The sequence below is a fragment of the Brienomyrus brachyistius genome, unplaced genomic scaffold (genome assembly GCF_023856365.1).
Source record: "Brienomyrus brachyistius isolate T26 unplaced genomic scaffold, BBRACH_0.4 scaffold65, whole genome shotgun sequence".
Taxonomy (NCBI): domain Eukaryota; kingdom Metazoa; phylum Chordata; class Actinopteri; order Osteoglossiformes; family Mormyridae; genus Brienomyrus; species Brienomyrus brachyistius.
Window position 1 is genome coordinate 1,273,351 of NW_026042340.1, and position 22,750 is coordinate 1,296,100.

General features: G+C 53.3%; 2 protein-coding genes across 2 annotated transcripts in view; both read left to right on the forward strand.

Moving 5' to 3' along the window:
• The window catches only part of LOC125725332 (protein NLRC5-like), a 554,938-nt gene that overhangs the window by 317,817 nt on the left and 214,371 nt on the right, over positions 1-22,750 (forward strand). The window lies entirely within an intron of this gene.
• Positions 1-22,750, forward strand: part of LOC125725336 (NACHT, LRR and PYD domains-containing protein 12-like) — a 248,178-nt gene that overhangs the window by 218,211 nt on the left and 7,217 nt on the right. Inside the window, exon 11 of the mRNA XM_049002196.1 lies at positions 996-1,298. Coding sequence (XP_048858153.1) covers positions 996-1,298 — 303 coding nt within the window. The remainder of the gene's footprint in view (positions 1-995; positions 1,299-22,750) is intronic.

Consider the following 22,750-nt stretch of genomic DNA (forward strand, 5'->3'; position numbering starts at 1 on the left):
TTTGCACTGTGTGAAGATGGATTTCCATGTTTGTGTTTCTGTGAGTTTCTGTGTCATTTTAGACAACATCCAAATGAGAGAAATAAAATATCGAAATCATCACCAAAACACTATCGATTCACACCCGGACTGCTAACAAATTGACTCCTGTACATCTGCACTTTACACACATACTCTGCTACAAGCATTTTTGCACTTCCGCCACTTATTTGTACATAAATATTAATGAGCCAGCCAATCATGCAGGGCTTAGCTCATGAACATTAATAAGATTTCCGGACCCACCCTGCTAAAAAAAATTACTCCTGCGTGAGATGCGGGGCTCACGCCTCGAGGCAGCGGTGCCACGTCTGAGAGTCACGAGCGCGGTGGACATACTTCACGGAAATAAGCCGATGCGTGTGAAATGCATTCAGAGCGGCTTTGCTGGGACTAAAGACCGTGTCAGACAGTCGCTGCAAATAGTGGATCCTCATGGAGCGCAACTCCGGCGCCGAAATCGTCTTCGGAGGCGTTTGTATCAGAATTCAGGTCCAAACCTTTATTAAATATCGCTTTAAATATGCAATAATATTACTTAAATTTAAATTACTTAAATTCTGTTATTGATGGCCATTTTCATATGTAAACTCCCTGTAGACAGACAGAGAGCAGCAAGGCGCCGCACGCGCATGATTTAGCGGTTAGAAGGAAAGACACTGACTTTTAGTATTAATATCTGGTGCCGTTTTGTGGTAAATATGCTTGTGATGAATATGTCTGATGAATGTCGCCGCTTTGTAATTTTATTTACCCGTAATTACGCTGTTAGTTTAGCTCGCGCCGCATTTTGGCGGCTCTTCCCGCCGGCGTCGCGCGCCGTCCGACATTTCCTGAGCTATTTCATAAACTTCAGTTCCCGCTTCGTTCGGGGAAGCTGCGCTGTTTTTATATTGTACAGAAACATAAAGTACAGGCGGCCTGATGGTATTAATAATTCTTCCTCCTGCCTACAGACTCCTGCCAGCTGACGCTGGACCCCAACACAGCAAACAGACTCCTGTCTCTGTCAGGGGGGAACAGGAAGGTGACACATGTGTGGGGGGCAGAGGAGCAGCCATATCCTGATCATCCAGAGAGATTTGACTTCTGGGAACAAGTTCTGTGCAGAGAGAGTCTGACTGGCCGCTGTTACTGGGAGGCTGAGTGGAATGGAGATGGAGCCTGTATAGGAGTCACTTATAAAGGGATCAGGAGGAAAGGAGAGTGGGACTGTCTGCTTGGACACAATGACAAGTCATGGTGTCTGTGGTGTGATCCTGACAGTTACTCTGTCTGGCACAATAATAAAGAGACTCTCATCCCCATACGGCCCTCAGCCCCCCACAGAGTAGGAGTGTATCTGGACTGGGGGGCTGGTGCTCTGTCCTTCTACAGAGTCTCCTCTGATGGACTGACCCCCCTGTACAGATTCACCTCCTCATTCACTGAGTCCCTCTATCCGGGGTTTTGGGTTTATATAAAGTCCTCAGTGTCACTGTGACGTGTTGCTGGTTCTCCTGGCAAAAAGGTCAAATCTCTGCTTTTTAACCTTTATAATCCTTTTTACTCTCAAATGTATGTTTGACAAAAATAAGTTTTTCTCTCTGACTAAAATATAACTAAATGTAATCCTGATGGGGGGGGGCTTTCCCCCTCCCCTGTATATGTACATTTTATATATTTACGCCTATTTACTGTATTTCCTCCCTGTAAAATGACAATAAACTCTTTCTGTTCTGTCCTATTAATGTCCTGCTTCAGCGTCACCCAAAGCATGACTGAGTAACTTAATGAAACCACAGTCTGGGGGATTAAATTAAATAAATTCACTTTTTACTAATAGAATTAGAGTAAATCAGTGTAAATAACTATTTAACTGGAGACATAAGAGAAACGAAAAACACTGGAAAATATAATTATATCCTGTTACTGCTCTGGGTCAGTGGATTAAAGCAAATAAAATTATTTATATATTTGATTAAATAATGAAATTTGTTTTATTAAATAATTACCCCCCACCCCAATGTACTGTAAAGGGTCTGCTTTCACCCCCGTCAGACAGAAGGGGCAGGTGCCCAGGCACCCTAGCCCCCCCTATCCCTCTGTAATAGGTCTGCTTATGCCCCCGTCGGACAGGAGGGGCAGGTGCTCAGGGCCTCTTACCACCCCCACCCCTCTGTAACAGGTCTGCTTATGCCCCCGTCTGATAGAAGGGGCAGGTGCCCAGGCACCCTTGCCACCCCCACCCCACTGTAATAGGTCTGCTTACGCCCCCGTCGGACAGAAGGGGCAGGTGCCCAGGCACCCTTGCCACCCCCACCCCACTGTAATAGGTCTGCTTACACCCCCCTCGGACAGGAGGGGTAGGTGCCCAGGCACCCTTGCCACCCCCACCCCACTGTAATAGGTCTGCTTACGCCCCCGTCGGACAGAAGGGGCAGGTGCCCAGGCACCCTTGCCACCCCCACCCCACTGTAATAGGTCTGCTTACGCCCCCGTCGGACAGAAGGGGCAGGTGCCCAGGCACCCTTGCCACCCCCACCCCACTGTAATAGGTCTGCTTACGCCCCCGTCGGACAGAAGGGGCAGGTGCCCAGGGACCCTTGCCACCCCCACCCCACTGTAATAGGTCTGCTTACGCCCCCGTCTGATAGAAGGGGCAGGTGCCCAGGCCGCCTTGCCCCCCCCCATCCCACTGTGAAATGTTTGCTTACACCCCCATCGGACAGGAGGGGCAGGTGCCTAGGGACCCTTGCCACCCCCACCCCACTGTGAAAGGTCTGCTTACGCCCCCGTCAGATAGAAGGGGCAGGTGCCCAGGCCCCCTTGCCACCCCCACCCCTCTGTAATAGGTCTGCTCACGCCCCCGTCGGACAGAAGGGGCAGGTGCCCAGGACCCCTTGCCACCCCCACCCCACTGTGAAAGGTCTGCTTACGCCCCCGTCAGATAGAAGGGGCAGGTGCCCAGGCCCCCTTGCCACCCCCACCCCTCTGTAATAGGTCTGCTCACGCCCCCGTCGGACAGAAGGGGCAGGTGCCCAGGACCCCTTGCCACCACCACCCCTCTGTAATAGGTCTGCTTACGACCCCGTCGGACAGGAGGGGCAGGTGCCCAGGCCCCCTTGCCCCCCCATCCCACTGTGAAATGTTTGCTTACGCATCCGTTGGACAGGAGGGGTAGGTGCCCAGGACCCCTTGCCACCACCACCCCTCTGTAATAGGTCTGCTTACGACCCCGTCGGACAGGAGGTGCAGGTGACCAGACTCCCTTGCCACCCCCACCCCACTGTAAAAGGTCTGCTAACACCCCCGTCGGACAGAAGGGGCAGGTGCCCAGGGACCATTGCCACCCCTATCCCACTGTAATAGGTCTGCTTATGCCCCCGTCGGACAGGAGGGGCAGGAGCTCAGGGCCCCTTGCCACCCCCACCACTCTGTAAAAGGTCTGCTTATGCCCCCGTCGGACAGAATGGGAAGGTGCCCAGGCCCCCTTGCCACCCCCACCACTCTGTAAAAGGTCTGCTTATGCCCCCGTCGGACAGAAGGGCCAGGTGCCCAGGACCCCTTGCTACCCCCACCACTCTGTAAAAGGTCTGCTTATGCCCCCGTCGGACAGAAGGGCCAGGTGCCCAGGACCCCTTGCCACCACCACCCCTCTGTAATAGGTCTGTTTACGACCCCGTCGGACAGAAGGAGCAGGTGCCCAGGCCCCCTTGCCACCCCCACCCCTCTGTAATAGGTCTGCTTACGCCCCCGTCGGACAGGAGGTGCAGGTGACCAGGACCCCTTGCCACCCCCACCCCTCTGTAATAGGTCTGCTTACCCCCCCCCTCGGACAGGAGGTGCATGTGACCAGACACCCTTGCCACCCCCACCCCTCTGTAAAATGTTTGTTACGCCCCCGTCAGATAGAAGGGGCAGGTACCCTGGCCCCCTTGCCACCCCCACCCCTCTGTAATAGGTCTGCTTACGACCCCGTCTGATAGAAGGGGCAGGTGCCCAGGACCCCTTGCCACCCCCACCACTCTGTAAAAGGTCTGCTTATGCCCCCGTCGGACAGAAGGGCCAGGTGCCCAGGCCCCCTTGCCACCCCCACCACTCTGTAAAAGGTCTGCTTATGCCCCCGTCGGACAGAAGGGCCAGGTGCCGAGGACCCCTTGCCACCCCCACCCCTCTGTAATAGGTCTGCTTATGCCCCCGTCGGACAGAAGGGCCAGGTGCCCAGGACCCCTTGCCACCCCCACCCCTCTGTAATAGGTCTGCTTATGCCCCCGTCGGACAGAAGGGCCAGGTGCCCAGGCCGCCTTGCCCCCCCCCCTATCCCACTGTGAAATGTTTGCTTACGCACCCGTTGGACAGGAGGGGTAGGTGCCCAGGACCCCTTGCCACCCCCACCCCATTATAAAACGTCTGATTACGCCCCCGTCGGACAGAAGGGGCAGGTGCCCAGGGACCCTTGCCACTCCCACCCCACTGTGAAAGGTCTACTTACCCCCCCGTCAGACAGGAGGGGCAGGTGACCAGACACCCTTTCCACCCCCACCCCACTGTGAAAGGTCTGCTTACCCCCCCGTCGGACAGGAGGGGCAGGTGACCAGACACCCTTGCCACCCCCACCCACTGTGAAATGTCTGCTTACGACCCCGTCGGACTGAAGAGGCAGGTGCCCAGGGACCCTTGCCACCCCCACCACACTGTGAAAGGTCTGCTTACCCCCCGGTCGGACAGGAGGGGCAGGTGACCAGACACCCTTGCCACCCCCACCCCTCTGTAACAGGTCTGCCTATGCCCACGTCTGATCGAAGGGGCAGGTGCCCAGGCACCCTTGCCACCCCCACCCCACTGTAAAAGGTCTGCTTACGCCCCCGTCAGATAGAACGGGCAGGTGCCCAGGACCCCTTGCCACCCCCACCCCACTGTAATAGGTCTGCTTACGACCCCGTCTGATAGAAGGAGCATGTACCCAGGCCCCCTTGCCACCCCCACCCCACTGTAATAGGTCTGCTTACGACCCCGTCTGATAGAAGGGGCATGTACCCAGGCCCCCTTGCCACCCCCACCCCACTGTAAAATGTTTGTTACGCCCCCGTCACACAGAAGGGGCAGGTAACCAGACACCCTTGCCACCCCCTTCCCACTGTGAAATGTTTGCTTACGCACCCGTTGGACAGGAGGTGCAGGTGGCCAGACACCCTTGCCCCCCCCATCCCACTGTGAAATGTCTGCTTACGACCCCGTCGGACTGAAGAGGCAGGTGCCCAGGGACCCTTGCCACCCCCACCCCTCTGTAATAGGTCTGCTTACGCCCCCGTCGGACAGAAGGGGCAGGTGCCCAGGGACCCTTGCCACTCCCACCCCACTGTGAAAGGTCTACTTACCCCCCCGTCAGACAGGAGGGGCAGGTGACCAGACACCCTTGCCACCCCCACCCCACTGTAAAATGTTTGTTACGCCCCCGTCGGACAGAAGGGGCAGGTGCCCAGGGACCCTTGCCACCCCCACCCCACTGTGAAAGGTCTGCTTACCCCCCCCGTCGGACAGGAGGTGCAGGTGACCAGACACCCTTGCCACCCCCACCCCACTGTAAAATGTTTGTTACGCCCCCGTCGGACAGAAGGGGCAGGTGCCCAGGCCCCCTTGCCACCCCCACCCCACTGTGAAAGGTCTGCTTACCCCCCCGTCGGACAGGAGGGGCAGGTGACCAGGGACCCTTGCCACCCCCACCCCTCTGTAATAGGTTTGCTTACGACCCCGTCTAATAGAAGGGGCAGGTGCCCAGGCCCCCTTGCCACCCCCACCCCACTGTGAAGGGTCTGCTTACGCACCCGTTGGACAGGAGGTGCAGGTGACCAGACACCCTTGCCACCCCCACCCCACTGTAATAGGTCTGCTTACGCCCCCGTCTAATAGAAGGTGCAGGTGCCCAGGCCCCCTTGCCACCCCCACCCCTCTGAAATAGGTCTACTTATGCCCCCGTCGGACAGAAGGGCCAGGTGCCCAGGCACCCTTGCCACCCCCACCCTTCTGTAATGGGTCTGCTTACGGCCCCGTCTAATAGAAGGTGCAGGTGCCCAGGCCCCCTTGCCACCCCCACCCCTCTGTAATAGGTCTGCTTACGCCCCCGTCTAATAGAAGGGGCAGGTGCCCAGGCCCCCTTGCCACCCCCATCCCACTGTGAAATGTTTGCTTACGCACCCGTTGGACAGGAGGGGTAGGTGCCCAGACACCCTTGCCACCCCCACCCCACTGTGAAAAGTCTGCTTACGCCCCCGTCAGAGAGAAAGGGCAGGTGCCCAGGCCCCCTTACCACCCCCACCCCATTATAAAACGTCTGTTTACGACACCGTCAGAACGAAGGGGCAGGTGCCCAGGCCCCCTTGCCACCCCCACCCCTCTGTAATTGGTCTGCTTACGCCCCCTTCGGACAGGAGGGGCATGTTCCCAGGCCCCCTTGCCACCCCCACCCCACTGTGAAAGGTCTGCTTATGCCCCCGTCGGACAGAAGGGGCAGGTGCCCAGGCCCCCTTGCCACCCCCACCCCACTGTGATAGCTCTGCTTATGCCCCCGTCGGACAGAAGGGGCAGGTGCCCAGGCCCCCTTGCCACTCCCACCCCACTGTGATAGCTCTGCTTATACCCCCGTCATATAGAAGGGGCAGGTGCCCAGGCCCCCTTGCCACCCCCACCCCACTGTGATAGCTCTGCTTACGCACCCGATGAACAGGAGGGGCAGGTGCCCAGGCCCCCTTGCCACCCCCACCCCACTGTGAAATGTTTGCTTATGCCCCCTTCGGACAGAAGGGGCAGGTGCCCAGGCCCCCTTGCCACCCCCACCCCACTGTGATAGCTCTGCTTACGCCCCCGTCGGACAGGAGGGGCAGGTAGCCAGGCCCTCTTGCCACCCCTCCCCACTATGAAAGGTGTGCTTACGCCCCCGTCAGATATTAGGAGCAGGTGCCCAGGGACCCTTGCCACCCCCACCCCACTGTTAAAGGTGTGCTTACGCCCCCGTCAGATATTAGGAGCAGGTGCCCAGGGACCCTTGCCACCCCCACCCCACTATGAAAGGTCTGCTTACGCCCCCGTCAGATATTAGGAGCAGGTGCCCAGGGACCCTTGCCACCCCCACCCCACTGTTAAAGGTGTGCTTACGCCCCCGTCAGATATTAGGAGCAGGTGCCCAGGGACCCTTGCCACCCCCACCCCACTGTTAAAGGTGTGCTTACGCCCCCGTCAGATATTAGGAGCAGGTGCCCAGGCCCCCTTGCCACCCCCACCCCACTGTGATAGCTCTGCTTATGCCCCCGTCGGACAGAAGGGCCAGGTGCCCAGGCCCCCTTGCCACCCCCACCCCTATGTATAAGGTCTGCTTACCCCCCCGTCGGACAGAAGGCACAGCTGCTCAGGCCCCCTTGCCAGCCCGACCCCACTGTGAAAAGTCTGCTTACGTCCCCCATCGGCCAGAAGGGGCAGGTGCCAAGGCCCCCTTGCCACCCCCACCCCTCTGTAATAGGTCTGCTTACGCCCCCGTCTGATAGAAGGGGCAGGTGCCCAGGCCCCCTTGCCACCCCCACCCCTCTGTAATTGGTCTGCTTACGTCCCCCATCGGACAGAAGGGGCAGGTGCCAAGGCCCCCTTGCCACCCCCACCCCTCTGTAATTGGTCTGCTTACGTCCCCCATCGGACAGAAGGGGCAGGTGCCCAGGCCCCCTTGCCACCCCCACCCCTCTGTAATAGGTCTGCTTACGACCCAATCAGACAGGAGGGGAAGGTGCTCAGGGCCCCTTGCCACCCTCACCCATCTGTAATAGGTCTGCTTACGCCCCCGTCTGATAGAAGGGGCAGGTGCCCAGGCACCCTTGCCACCCCCACCCCACTGTAATAGGTATTTTCACGCCCCCATCGGACAGGAGGGGCAATTGCCAAGGCACCCTTGCCACCCCCACCCCACTGTGAAATGTTTGCTTATGCCCCCTTCGGACAGAAGGGGCAGGTGCCCAGGCACCCTTGCCAACCCCACCCCACTGTGAAATGTTTGCTTACGCCCCCTTCGGACAGAAGGGGCAGGTGCCCAGACACCCTTGCCTCCCCCACCCCACTGAGAAATGTCTGCTTACGCCCCCGTCGGACAGGAGGGGCAGGTAGCCAGGCCCTCTTGCCACCCCTCCCCACTATGAAAGGTCTGCTTACGCCCCCGTCAGATATTAGGAGCAGGTGCCCAGGCCCCCTTGCCACCCCCACCCCACTGTAATAGGTCTGCTGACGACCCCGTCTGATAGAAGGGTCAGGTGCCCAGGCCCCCTTGCCACCCCCACCCCTCTGTAATAGGTCTGCTTACGCCTCCGTCTTATAGAAGGGGCAGATGCCCAGGCCCCCTTGCCACCCCCACCCCACTGTGATAGCTCTGCTTATGCCCCCGTCGGACAGAAGGGGCAGGTGCCCAGGCCCCCTTGCCACCCTCACCCCTCTGTAATAGGTCTGCTTACGCCCCAGTCGGACAGAAGGGCCAGGTGCCCAGGGACCCTTGCCACCCCCACCCCACTGTGAAAGGTCTGCTTACGCCCCCGTCTGACAGGAGGGGCAGGTGACCAGACACCCTTGCCACCCCCACCCCACTGTAAAAAGTCTGCTTACACCCCCATCGGACAGGAGGGGCAGGTGCCCAGGGACCCTTGCCACCCCCACCCCACTGTGAAAGGTCTGCTTACGCCCCCGTCTGACAGGAGGGGCAGGTGACCAGACACCCTTACCAGCCCGACCCCACTGTGAAAAGTCTGCTAACGCCCCAGTCGGACAGAAGGGCCAGGTGCCCAGGGACCCTTGCCACCCCCACCCCACTGTGAAAGGTCTGCTTACGCCCCCGTCTGATAGAAGGGGCAGGTGCCCAGGGACCCTTGCCACCCCCACCCCACTGTGAAAGGTCTGCTTACGACCCCGTCTGATAGAAGGGGCAGGTGCCCAGGCACCCTTGCCACCCCCACCCCACTGTAATAGGTATTTTCACGCCCCCATCGGACATGAGGGGAAGGTGCCCAGGCCCCCTTGCCAACCCCACCCCACTGTGAAATGTTTGCTTATGCCCCCTTCGGACAGAAGGGGCAGGTGCCCAGGCACCCTTGCCAACCCCACCCCACTGTGAAATGTTTGCTTATGCCCCCTTCGGACAGAAGGTGCAGGTGCCCAGGGCCCCTTGCCACCCCCACCCCTCTGTAAAAGGTCTGCTTACGCCCCCGTCTGATAGAAGGGGCAGGTGCCCAGGCCCCCTTGCCACCCCCACCCCTCTGTAATTGGTCTGCTTACGTCCCCCGTCGGACAGAAGGTCCAGGTGCCCAGGCCCCCTTGCCACCCCCACCCCTCTGTAATAGGTCTGTTTACGACCCCATCAGACAGGAGGGGAAGGTGCCCAGGCCCCCTTGCCAACCCCACCCCACTGTGAAATGTTTGCTTACGCCCCCTTCGGACAGAAGGGGCAGGTGCCCAGACACCCTTGCCAACCCCACCCCACTGAGAAATGTCTGCTTACGCCCCCGTCAGATAGAAGGGGCAGGTTCCCAGGCCCCCTTGCCCACCCCCCCCATCCCACTGTGAAATGTTTGCTTACGCACCCGTCAGATATTAGGAGCAGGTGCCCAGGCCCCCTTGCCACCCCCACCCCTCTGTAAAAGGTCTGCTTACGCCTCCGTCTTATAGAAGGGGCAGGTGCCCAGGCCCCTTTGCCACCCCCACCCCACTGTGATAGCTCTGCTTATGCCCCCGTCGGACAGAAGGGGCAGGTGCCCAGGCCCCCTTGCCACCCCCACACTTCTGTAATGGGTCTGCTTACGGCCCCGTCTAATAGAAGGGGCAGGTGCCCAGGCCCCCTTGCCACCCCCACCCTTCTGTAATAGGTCTGCTTACGCCCCAGTCGGACAGAAGGGGCAGGTGCCCAGGGACCCTTGCCACCCCCACCCCATTGTGAAAGGTCTGCTTACCCCCTATTCGTACAGGAGGGGCAGGTGACCAGACACCCTTGCCACCCCAACCCCACTGTGAAGGGTCTGCTTACGCCCCCGTCTGATAGAAGGGGCAGGTGCCCAGGGACCCTTGCCACCCCCACCCCACTGTGAAAGATCTGCTTACCCCCCCGTCGTACAGGAGGGGCAGGTGACCAGACACCCTTGCCACCCCAACCCCACTGTGAAGAGTCTGCTTACGCCCCCGTCTGATAGAAGGGGCAGGTGCCCAGGCCCCCTTGCCACCCCCACCCCTCTGTAATAGGTCTGCTTACGTCCCCCATCGGACAGAAGGGGCAGGTGCCCAGGCCCCCTTGCCACCCCCACCCCTCTGTAATTGGTCTGCTTACGTCCCCCATCGGACAGAAGGTCCAGGTGCCCAGACCCCTTGCCACCCCCACCCCTCTGTAATAGGTCTGCTTACGACCCAATCAGACAGGAGGGGAAGGTGCTCAGGGCCCCTTGCCACCCTCACCCATCTGTAATAGGTCTGCTTACGCCCCCGTCTAATAGAAGGGGCAGGTGCCCAGGCACCCTTGCCACCCCCACCCCACTGTAATAGGTATTTTCACGCCCCCATCGGACAGGAGGGGCAATTGCCAAGGCCCCCTTGCCACCCCCTCCCCACTTTGAAAGCTCTGCTTACCCCCCCGTCGTACAGGAGGGGCAGGTGACCAGACACCCTTGCCACCCCAACCCCACTGTGAAGGGTCTGCTTACGCCCCCGTCTGATAGAAGGGGCAGGTGCCAAGGCCCCCTTGCCACCCCCACCCCTCTGTAATTGGTCTGCTTACGTCCCCCATCGGACAGAAGGGGCAGGTGCCAAGGCCCCCTTGCCACCCTCACCCCTCTGTAATAGGTCTGCATATGCCCCCGTCGGACAGAAGGTCCAGGTGCCCAGGCCCCCTTGCCACCCCCCACCCCTCTGTAATTGGTCTGCTTACGTCCCCCATCGGACAGAAGGGGCAGGTGCCAAGGCCCCCTTGCCACCCTCACCCCTCTGTAATAGGTCAGAAATGCCCCCGTCGGACAGAAGGTCCAGTTGCCCAGGCCCCCTTGCCACCCCCACCCCTCTGTAATAGGTCTGCTTACGACCCCATCAGACAGGAGGGGAAGGTGCTCAGGGCCCCTTGCCACCCTCACCCATCTGTAATAGGTCTGCTTACGCCCCCGTCTGATAGAAGGGGCAGGTGCCCAGGCACCCTTGCCTCCCCCACCCCACTGAGAAATGTTTGCTTATGCCCCCTTCGGACAGGAGGGACAGGTAGCCAGGCCCTCTTGCCACCCCTCCCCACTATGAAAGGTCTGCTTACGCCCCCGTCTGACAGGAGGGGCAGGTGCCCAGGCACCCTTGCCACCCCCACCCCACTGTGAAATGTTTGCTTACGTCCCCGTTGGACAGAAGGGGTAGATGCCCAGGCACCCTTGCCACCCCCACCCCACTGTGAAATGTTTGCTTACGTCCCCGTCGGACAGAAGGCGCAGGTGCCCAGGCCCCCTTGCCACCCCCACCCCTCTGTAATAGGTCTGCTTACGCCCCAGTCGGACAGAAGGGCCAGGTGTCCAGGGACCCTTGCCACCCCCACCCCACTGTGAAAGGTCTGCTTACCCCCCCGTCGTACAGGAGGGGCAGGTGACCAGACACCCTTGCCACCCCAACCCCACTGTGAAGGGTCTGCTTACGCCCCCGTCTGATAGAAGGGGCAGGTGCTCAGGGCCCCTTGCCACCCCCACCCCTCTGTAATAGGTCTGCTTACGCCCCCATCGGACAGGAGAGGCAGGTGCCCAGGACCCCTTGCCACCCCCACCCCATTATAAAACGTCTGATTACGACACCGTCGGACCGAAGGGGCAGGTGCCCAGGCCCCCTTGCCACCCCCACCCCTCTGTAATAGGTCTGCTTACGCCCCCGTCGGACAGAAGGTCCAGTTGCCCAGGCCCCCTTGCCACCCCCACCCCTCTGTAATAGGTCTGCTTACGCCCCCGTCGGACAGAAGGTCCAGTTGCCCAGGCCCCCTTGCCACCCCCACCCCACTGTTATAGGTCTGCTTACGCCCCCGTCGGACAGAAGGGGCAGGTGCCCAGGCCTCCTTGCCCCCCCACCCCGTTGTAAAAGGTTTGCTTACACTGCCTTCGAACATAAGTAGCAGGTGGCCCCCCACCCCACTGTAAAAGGTTGGCTTACGCCCCTCTCTGAAAAAATATGCAGGTGTTCAGGCACCCTAACCCCCCCCCACGTTTCTGACGCAGATAGATACTGTCCATTGCCCCCTCGCATCCCTGACCAGCAAAAGCCATTAAATTTATCTACATGCATTATTATTAATACCAGACATGTAAGAATATACACAGCCATCCATTAACAATTCACCATTGAATTTATTATCTATTGCAGATTAACCTTCTCTACAGTGACTGCAGTCAGTTATAATGTCTCTCTATCAAGCTGATTTCTTACATCCACTGGACGCGTCAATTCACGGAACAAGCGATCCTTCCGGAAACAATGTGTACTTTTCAGGGAGGCCACTAGGTGGAGACAAAACATACATTACTAAATATAAGAGGTTCAGAATTAAATTTTAAGGAAGGGGATCTATGCGCGATATTTATTAAATACCATGATGACTCCATTTTAACGGGACACTTCTATTTATTCCAGTTTGTAATTAGCAGTCATTTACGGTCTTTCATAATAAAAAATCAAGAATTTTATGAGCCATAAATCATCCATATATTTTGCAGGAACAGAAATCGCGCCGCTGAAGTTCAGCACTTCCCCGTTTGAGATGAACGTGATGTTGCCGTTTCCTGCCGGCGACCCTTAAAAATCCATGACAGCAGCAGTTAGGTGCAGTGTGTGCAGCGGCCATATTTACGGACAAAATCAAGCTGATCACTAAGACGTTTTTTGTGGTTAATTAATCCATAATTAACAGCATAATGCTACATTATTTGTGCCCCTCAGGTAAAGTGTTAACGATGAGAGAACACTTTGAGAGTCAGTAAATAACATTTTCTCCTGCCTTTACTCCATGTCTAAATCAGACCTAGACATGTTTGAGTAGATTACTAGGTTTCCTCTGGTTATTACACTGCACACAATATGAAGACAATGTAAGTGAACCAAAACCTCAATGCAATGAATTAGCATCCTGTGAGTATCAAGTGCTGCACCCAATACATTAGCAATGGGCATCAGATCACTGTATTCAACAGGTTGAGGGGTTATTCAGAAAGGTGTATTATTATGAGACAGATTGATAAATCATGTTGTGTAAGCCATTATTACTGTACAGATGAAGCCTTGAATTTTCCCGTTTCCATGATGGGGCCTTGGCTGGTACCTGGCTGGTCCATGACTGGTTCCTGCTGGGTCTTGGGTGGGACCTTGACTGTAATGAGATCCCCCACGATGATGTAATGAACAAGCAGGCCGGCATGATCCGCCCCTTACCTCTCTGTGCGTAAAGTACTTGCAATGATTTATTCATCCACCAGGGGGAGCAGTGATTATGAAAGCTGAAGTGACTTACCTGGAATCAGGTATTGTAACTCCACTGCAGAAAATGAAAATCTAAGCAAGTATAATTTCTTGTATTTAGACAAAATTCCAATTTCATTAATAAACTGACTACACTGCAATAAATGGTCTGTGAAATTTAAGAAATTGTTTCTGTTGGTAACCGGAGATCATCCACCCTGTCACTCAGCACTGGCTCACCACAGGGATGTGGGCTGAGCCGTCTGCTGTTCACCATCTACACCAGTGACTGCATCCTCACGCATCCCTGCCACACCATAATCATATTCGCAGATGACATCACCCTGGTTGGGCTGATCACTAACGATGATGACACCGCCAATAGAGATGAGGTCCAGCGTCTGACAGAATGGTGTGACTACAACAACCTAACCCTCAACACTAGGAAAACCAAGGAAGTGGTCATGGACTTCCGTAAGCCAAAAGCTGACCCCCCCCCCTCCATAAAAGGTGACTGCGTGGAGAGGGTGTCCTCCTTCAAGTTCCTCAGGACTTACATCTCCGAGGACCTGTCATGGACCACAAACACAACCGCCCTGGTGCAGAAAGCCCAGCAGCGCCTCCATTTCCTGAGGGTCCTGAGATGGAACAGGCTGCAGACCGACCTGCTGGTGTCCTTCTACCGAGCCACGATCGAGAGTGTGCTGATCCATGCCATCCCCGTGTGGTACGCTGGGTGTACAGTAGCCAATAAGAAGAGACTCCAGAGGGTCACCAGTACAGCAGAGAAGGTGATTGGCTGCCCACTCCCCTCCTTGGATTCCATTGCCAGCTCTAGAAGTCTCTCTAGCCTCTCCAAGGTCCGAGCTTTCCTCAGGGTCTGCGGAACTTACTGCAGGCAGCTATCTCAAAGCGAGGTCACACAGTATTCATCAAAACAATCTCTTCTTGCCTAAGGCCTAAGACATAACAGACCCAATATGCCTCCCTCCCAGGCTATCAATGTCCAATTTTACTTCCACATGAGTTTTGCAAAAAGGGTGACTGAGATCTGCAAATTGTGTCTAACTAGGTGCGTTTTGCCAATTTGAGTGATTGATTCAATAAATAACTTTTGGCAATTGGCAGTTTTATTCCCAAAATGATTTTTAATATGTCAGCAATTCAGAAAAACTGTAAAATATTTCACTAAAAAACATTTATCCCAAAGTGCTACAAATGCTTTTATTCAGCACAAACTCAGCACCAATAATCTGAGATCATTTAGAATGTGATTATTCAGTTTTTTTTTGTTAAAATCTACTTTAAACGTACACTTTTCAAAAACCTATTTTCAGTGGTGCTGACAAATTGTAAAAAATCATATTATAAACATTTCTAGCCAAGACTTTTGAGCTCTGAAGCTTACAGACATAGGGGCTGGCTACACAAAGGTGAATGAGACATTCAAAGAATTGTGTGAGGTTTGATTACTAAAGTGTTACAACTTTGAAGTGACTTTGGAGTCACCAGACCTTTGCATACTGTCAATGGCCCATCAGTCTGGAATGTCTGTCACTGCTCCTCACACTAATCAGTTTGGAAAGGCAGTGTGAGTTTTAGTTTTTTCAATTGCTAAGACAGATACTGCAATACTGAAGTTGCTTTCTCCAAACACTTCATACAGTCACCACAACATTAGCTTATGTGGACTAAACTGAAGCATTTCGCTTTGCTTTCATACAAAATGCAATCGATGACTAAATGTTTCAAAAGTCATGGATTCCTGTCTCACTCACAACATTATATTTTCAGAGGCCATTTTGCACATAAGTACATACTGACCTTAAAACTGCTAATAAAACAGTCAAAACTGAAATATGTCATTTTGATAAATTACTAACAAGACTATCAAGACAAATAGATTGTAAAAACCACATAATACAAACAAATTATGTCAATTGACACAAGATCAAACAATGAATGCTGTATGTAAGATATTCCTCCAGAGCGATGCCGAAGATAGATCAGACGTGTGGAGAGATACTACCCTAGATTCTACTCTGTCTTAGCAATTAAAAAAAACTGTAAGAAAACACACAATACTAGCCTTTTTACAGCTTATAACATGCAACAGATTAAACGTTGATGTATAAAATGTTCAGTCACATTATATTACAGGAATAATACAAAACAATAAATTGGCAGCCAAAGTTCTGGTGAAAGTAGCTGAATAGTAACGGTTACCTTCCGCAGTTTGGTTCAGTGGTACCTTCTGGATAATGTTCTCCAGGTGTTCCTGAAATGGTGATGCACCAATGTCAACCAAACATTAAAAATAAGGGAAATAAATGTGTCATTGCTGTTCTAAGATCATTTGTTCATGCCTCCAATGTTGGTTTATTTAAGTGTACAACTACTGTAACATCACATTCATGCGTAAATTTAAGCACAAGCTGTGAAGTGTTTAACTGATTATAGCAAAATTATAAAGGTGCCTCTGCTACATCTTCAGGTTTGATCATGTATTTCCCCAGATACACGTCGTCAATTAATGCCAGCATCGTTTGAATGTTATGGGAATGTTTTTCCACATTTGCTGCAGCATAGGGACTAGAGATGACAACTGTCACCCTTAAGACCATCTCCTCAAGCTCTGGTATTGTGCTTGCTGTTGTCAGCAGGCCGAAGCCATATTGCTTTGGAAGGCTGTTGAGACGGATGATAGCACATGTAAAACTCTTAAAAGTTATATTAAAATTGAATGTACTTTAACACAATATTAATTTAATAAGAACACACTGTTTTTTGGAGAGAGTCTTGGCGTTTATCATTATATGACTCAGGTCGTGATGCAGAATTGTAACTGAACAGTCTTTCATGGTGGCTTTTCCAGTGATGATTCAGTAGTAAGCAGATAAGATGTTACTGAGGTTGGAGTTGACCAATGTGTTTGCTGTGGCCTGCAACAGCACCAGTGATCCATCTCAGGCATCATTTTTGGATGCACAAATCTTCCATATAACTTTCTGTGATCTGTGTGAAATGAGCCAAGAAATATTGTACTGATGCTGTGATGTGGTCACAGGTGAGAAAGGTCCCGACTGGAAAAGCAGGCCACCCTTTTCGGGGGTCCCCCCCCCCCACAACAGGCTCGTACACATAGAATGGAGCTTTCGTCAGTTTTCCCCTCTTCACAATGCTGCCAGTTGCATCAATGTAGGCAATGTCCTCCTGACCGACTGTGAAGTACTTCCGAGCTTCTTCCTGACCAGAGCAAAACCCCTCTTGGATGAAGGGTCACCTTCTGCAGAACATCCACTGGACACTGGGTCTTCTTTTCCACCATTATGCTGAGACTGACAGCTTCATGTTGATGATACCGTGTTTGTCTTTTGGAATTCCAGGATAATGTTTTGAACAGATGGCCTAGGACACTCATCACGGTTTCTAGAGTCAAACACTTCAGGGCAGAGTTTGTGTAAACTTTCCAAATATAGAGACCTTGGGAGCTTCGTCTCCAGACTTTTGCCCAGTCGTTCCTGCTCTGATGTACCAATGCCTTAGTTCTTCTCAGGATTGTCGTGCAACACCACCATGGAACTCTACCACGGCCTTTAGCTCCTGACTTTGCAGAACTACTCTGCAGGTAACTGACCAGTCGCTGAACGTCACATTTGAACAGCGGTGCAGGTCCTCCTGAATGGATGCTTTTCACACTATGAGGAATGAAGCCAAAGCTGCAGTATGGATGAACTGAGCAGATGCCAGCAGAAATAACATTTGTCCAATTCCAGCCCAATGAAATGTCTTCTGGGCTGATTTTCCCCCAAATCCTTCCATTTTTCCTGAGATATACAGAAGAATGCAGAGTCCGGCACACTGTGACTGTAATAAGTCCATTCTAGGTTTGGATCATTAACTGCTGATCTGAGAGATTCCAGATATGCAATGTTGTCTGTAGCCTGAAACAAATATAATACTTTAAATTGTTTTAAATGCATCATTTTAAAATTACAATTTGATGAAATTTGAGACACTCAAAAATAGATATAAATGAAGCAATTTATATGACTATAATATTACAATTGTAAGCGATGCGGTAAAAAAAATTTTTAAGTAATGTTACATTTTACTGTATAGTAATAATTACACCTAATTTACCTGGTCAGGAGAGCTTCTGATGTCAGAAGAACTGACAATGAAATTAAACAGAATTGCTATTACAACGTAAAAAAATTATCTACAAAATAATCAATTGTATTAAAGAAACTATAAGTCACCCAGTCTTGGGAATTGTATGTGGATCAGGACCTGGATCCTCTCCTGCTTTTGCTTCTTCCACAGCTTCCCAAATCTGTACACTCATTAAAGAAATAATTACACATCAAAACCATGGCACACAAATCCAAGAAACTGACATGTACTCTGGGCAACTGTCTCAGCCATTTTCTGAACAGTCTGTGCCTCCCCCTCTCCAATCCGCATCTCTACATTCCAAACATCTCAGCCATCCCCCTTGCTCATGACGCATTTAAAAGGCATGTAAAGGGATGCATTTTAATCAAGTACATTTTGACCCCTAACACATTTGCATTGCATTGGAGGTGTTCTGGTATGATAGACTAGAGAGCTATGCAGGTGTGAAAACTGTCTGTTAAACAACAATAACACCACTCCACAACAATCATTGTTCCCACCTACCCCAAACCTAATCCCATCATACCAATCATTTACATCTCCACCAAACATGAACACCCTTACACCCCAAAAATGGGGAAAATTGTGGTGCTCATGAGCATGCTGAATAGGCATCAGAGAATCTGTGGTGGGGAGCATCATAAACCACAAATTATGGTTTACAAGGCTACAATGATTAGGGATTACAATGCTACAATGATTAGGGATTATAATGCTACAATGATTAGGGATTACAATGCTACAATGATTAGGGATTACAATGCTATAATGATTACGGATTACAATGCTATAATGATTACGGATTACAATGCTACAATGATTATGGATTACAATGCTATAATGATTACAGATTACAATGCTACATAAGGAGTACATAACTTGGATACAGGCAAATAGAAAATGTGACTTGGACCCCCTGCTCAGACTGGCACTTTCAATCACTCAGTTGATTTTGCTGAGTGGGGGGTATTTTGGGGCTGCTAAAAAGTGCTGGACCCCCTGAATTTCTCATGGTATCCATGCCCCTCCAATGCCCCTGCTTGGATAAGTTGGTGAAAGGTTACAACTGCAAAATAAGATCCATACACTGGATAATTATTATAGTATTGTTCAATATCCTGTACATCTCTGCTTATAATGAATTTGTCACCAGGACGGCACTGATTTTCAAAGGAAAGATCCCAAGGACCTTCGAGATCTTCAAGAACTCGGCAAGGAATTGATAAAATCTCAAATCCAGAGGAGAGGACACACTTTCTTTTTTTTCTGTTTATTTATTCATTTTTATTTATTTCCTCAAGAGAGGGAGAGAGAGGGGGACAGAAGGACGAAAACGGAGAAGAAGGGAAATAGAGAGAGAGCGAGGGAAAAGAGAAAAAAAGAAAGAAAACCACAGATAATCTGCTTCAATACCTGCTGATGAGAGAAAACAACAACCAACATCTGTACGAATCACAATGAGCATGTTAAGGAGCAACAGCCGATAAAGACAGTGTGTGTTTGTGACAACCTGTGTGTACACCTGTGTGTGTCTGTGAGAACCTGTGTGTACACCTGTGTGTGTCTGTGAGAACCTGTGTGTACACCTGTGTGTGTCTGTGAGAACCCGAGTGTACACCTGTATGTGTCTGTGAGAACCCGTGTGTACACCTGTATGTGTCTGTGAGAACCCGTGTGTACACCTGTATGTGTCTGTGAGAACCCGTGTGTACACCTGTATGTGTCTGTGAGAACCCGTGTGTACACCTGTATGTGTCTGTGAGAACCTGTGTGTACACCTGTGTGTGTCTGTGAGAACCTGTGTGTACACCTGTATGTGTCTGTGAGAACCCGTGTGTACACCTGTATGTGTCTGTGAGAACCCGTGTGTACACCTGTATGTGTCTGTGAGAACCCGTGTGTACACCTGTATGTGTCTGTGAGAACCCGTGTGTACACCTGTATGTGTCTGTGAGAACCCGTTTGTACACCTGTATGTGTCTGTGAGAACCCGTGTGTACACCTGTATGTGTCTGTGAGAACCCGTGTGTACACCTGTATGTGTCTGTGAGAACCCGTGTGTACACCTGTATGTGTCTGTGAGAACCCGTGTGTACACCTGTATGTGTCTGTGAGAACCCGTGTGTACACCTGTGTGTGTCTGTGAGATCCTGTTTGTACACCTGTATGTGTCTGTGAGAACCTGTTTGTACACCTGTATGTGTCTGTGAGATCCTGTTTGTGCACCTGTATGTGTCTGTGAGAACTTGTTTGTACACCTGTATGTGTCTGTGAGAACCTGTGTGTACACCTGTGTGTGTCTGTGAGATCCTGTTTGTACACCTGTGTGTGTCTGTGAGAACCTGTTTGTACACCTGTATGTGTCTGTGAGAACCTGTTTGTACACCTGTATGTGTCTGTGAGAACCTGTTTGTACACCTGTATGTGTCTGTGAGAACCTGTTTGTACTCCTGTATGTGTCTGTGAGAACCTGTGTGTACACCTGTATGTGTCTGTGAGAACCTGTTTGTACACCTGTATGTGTCTGTGAGAACCTGTTTGTACGCCTGTATGTGTCTGTGAGAACCTGTTTGTACGCCTGTATGTGTCTGTGAAAACCTGTTTGTACGCCTGTATGTGTCTGTGAGAACCTGTTTGTGCACCTGTATGTGTCTGTGAGAACCTGTTTGCACACCTGTGTGTGTCTGTGAGAACCTGTTTGCGCACCTGTATGTGTCTGTGAGAACCTGTTTGCACACCTGTATGTGTCTGTGAGAACCTGTTTGTACACCTGTGTGTGTCTGTGAGATCCTGTTTGTGCACCTGTATGTGTCTGTGAGAACCTGTTTGTACACCTGTGTGTGTCTGTGAGATCCTGTTTGTACACCTGTATGTGTCTGTGAGAACCTGTTTATACACCTGTATGTGTCTGTGAGAACCTGTTTGTACACTTGTATGTGTCTGTGAGAACCTGTTTGTACACCTGTATGTGTCTGTGAGAACCTGTTTGTACACCTGTATGTGTCTGTGAGAACCCGTGTGTACACCTGTATGTGTCTGTGAGAACCTGTTTGTACTCCTGTTTGTGTCTGTGAGTACCTGTTTTTACCCCTGTGTGCACACCTGTATCTGTGAGCGCGCTGGTGTTCAAAAGGGTTCTCCATGTAAATGTGTAGTAGTGTGTGTGGGGAGCCACAGCCCCATCCCTCAGGACATGAAGCAGACACGGAGGGCATGGGAGCCCCCGGAGGACCACCGCAGGGAGAATAGCATCCCTCACCCAGAAAAGGGCAGAGGAGAGCTCCGGAGGGAGGCCATCCGGCAGCCACAGTGCAGGAGCCCCAGGGGGCCGTGGCGGCGAGCCCGCAGGCTCCGCCGGCGGCCATCCCCACCAGGGCAGACCAGGCCCTGGGCCCAGAGATCCAAGGGCCCCCCCACCCCCCAGCAAGGGCCCGACAGACCCAGGAGGGCCAGATCCCGCCAGGCAACCGCCGAGGGTGAGCCAGCACCCACCCGAGCACCCAGCCCCGGACATCGAGAACCACCAACGCACCAGCGGCCGGGGGCCCCATCCACCGGCAGGGAGTGTGGCGGGGGGGAATAGAGCCCGAGATGTTATTTCAGGTGGAGTCTAGGACCCAACCTGACACATGCGTATAGACAAACAGGCACACACATATACAAGCATACGTTCCCACCCTCATGCGCACCTAAACAAATATTTACACATTCACCCAACATAGAGACACACAGAAATGAACGCTGTACCCATACTCTCACTCCCCATATATACTCTATGTGGACCCCATTTTTTCCTCTGGCGAGGAGACCAGAAAATCACCCCGGACCCCGCAGCAGCCGAGAAGCCCACCAGCCCAGACCCCGACTAGACGGCCAGCTCTTCCTCTCTCAGCCCCCAGCCCCAAATGGCGAACGGAGAACGGGGGGTGTGAAAAGACCCCATGCCCCCCTTCGCCCGCTCAGATGTGGTATTGGTGTGTGTTGTTCTAAAGTGCTTTTAAAACAGGTGAAGGGCATGACGCTAACCACCCCCTGCCGACCAACAGTTGGTGTTAGCTCGGCCCCTCACCAGAACCCTCAATGTCTATGTGCAATTAAAATTGAGATGTGGGCCCTGGCACCAGAGGTAAGGCTGAATGAACAGACCGCCCTCTGGATGCCATACTGTGTGCCCACCCCCAAGGCCCTAAATGTATGTGTCATGAGAGAGTCAGTAATGAGAATGTCTAAGTTGTGATGTATGATTGAGATACAGGTGGTCGCGAGGGGACAGAGGAGGGATACCTCCCCTGTATCCCAGCCACACACCTGCACCTCAAAGCCCTACGTGTGTGGTGGTGTGATGGAGCGGGAGGAGGGAGGCACTTCGGGATGGGGAGGAAAGGAATGGCGGGTGGCCAAGTTCCCCCCCCTCTGGAGCCAGCTCCCCCGCTGACCCCCATAGGCACCCCCCGTTCCCCGAAATCCACCCAGGGCGGGGGGCCCAGGCCCATCCAGACCGGAGCCCAAGGCAGCGGCACCACCCGGCCCCACAGAGCCCAAGGCGCCCCACCGGACCCCACCCCAGAGGAAAAACTACCCCCGCCCCAGCATTCAGTCAACTCCCATACTGCATAAGACAAAAGACATCCAGGTTGAGTCCCTCCTCCTCCTCTATTGGATCCCCCCCCCCCCCCCCGCAGAGTGGATACCCCAAAAGCAGGGACCCCCTGCGGACAGATGGTAAGAACCTCCCCCAGCTCCACCGACGTGCCGAAGGCCCCCGCACCGGGGCTGAGCCCCCATGCACGCACCGACCCACACCCCGGCGGCACACCTACCAGGACCCAAGCCCCCCCAGCCCAGCCGGAACCCCAGCCCGGAGGCAGAGCGCCCCCAGAACCCCAAGCCCGCCCCGGATTTACCCAGGAGCAGCATGGCCACCAGGCCGGGAACCTACGTCCGCCGGCACAGGCTCCCCCAGCAGCGCCGCCTGCAGCCGCCAGAAGGACCCCACCCAAGAGCCACCAAAGCCCCATCCAGGCCAGGACCGCAGTCCCAGCGCCGAACCCCCCCAGCAACCCACCCAGGGAAC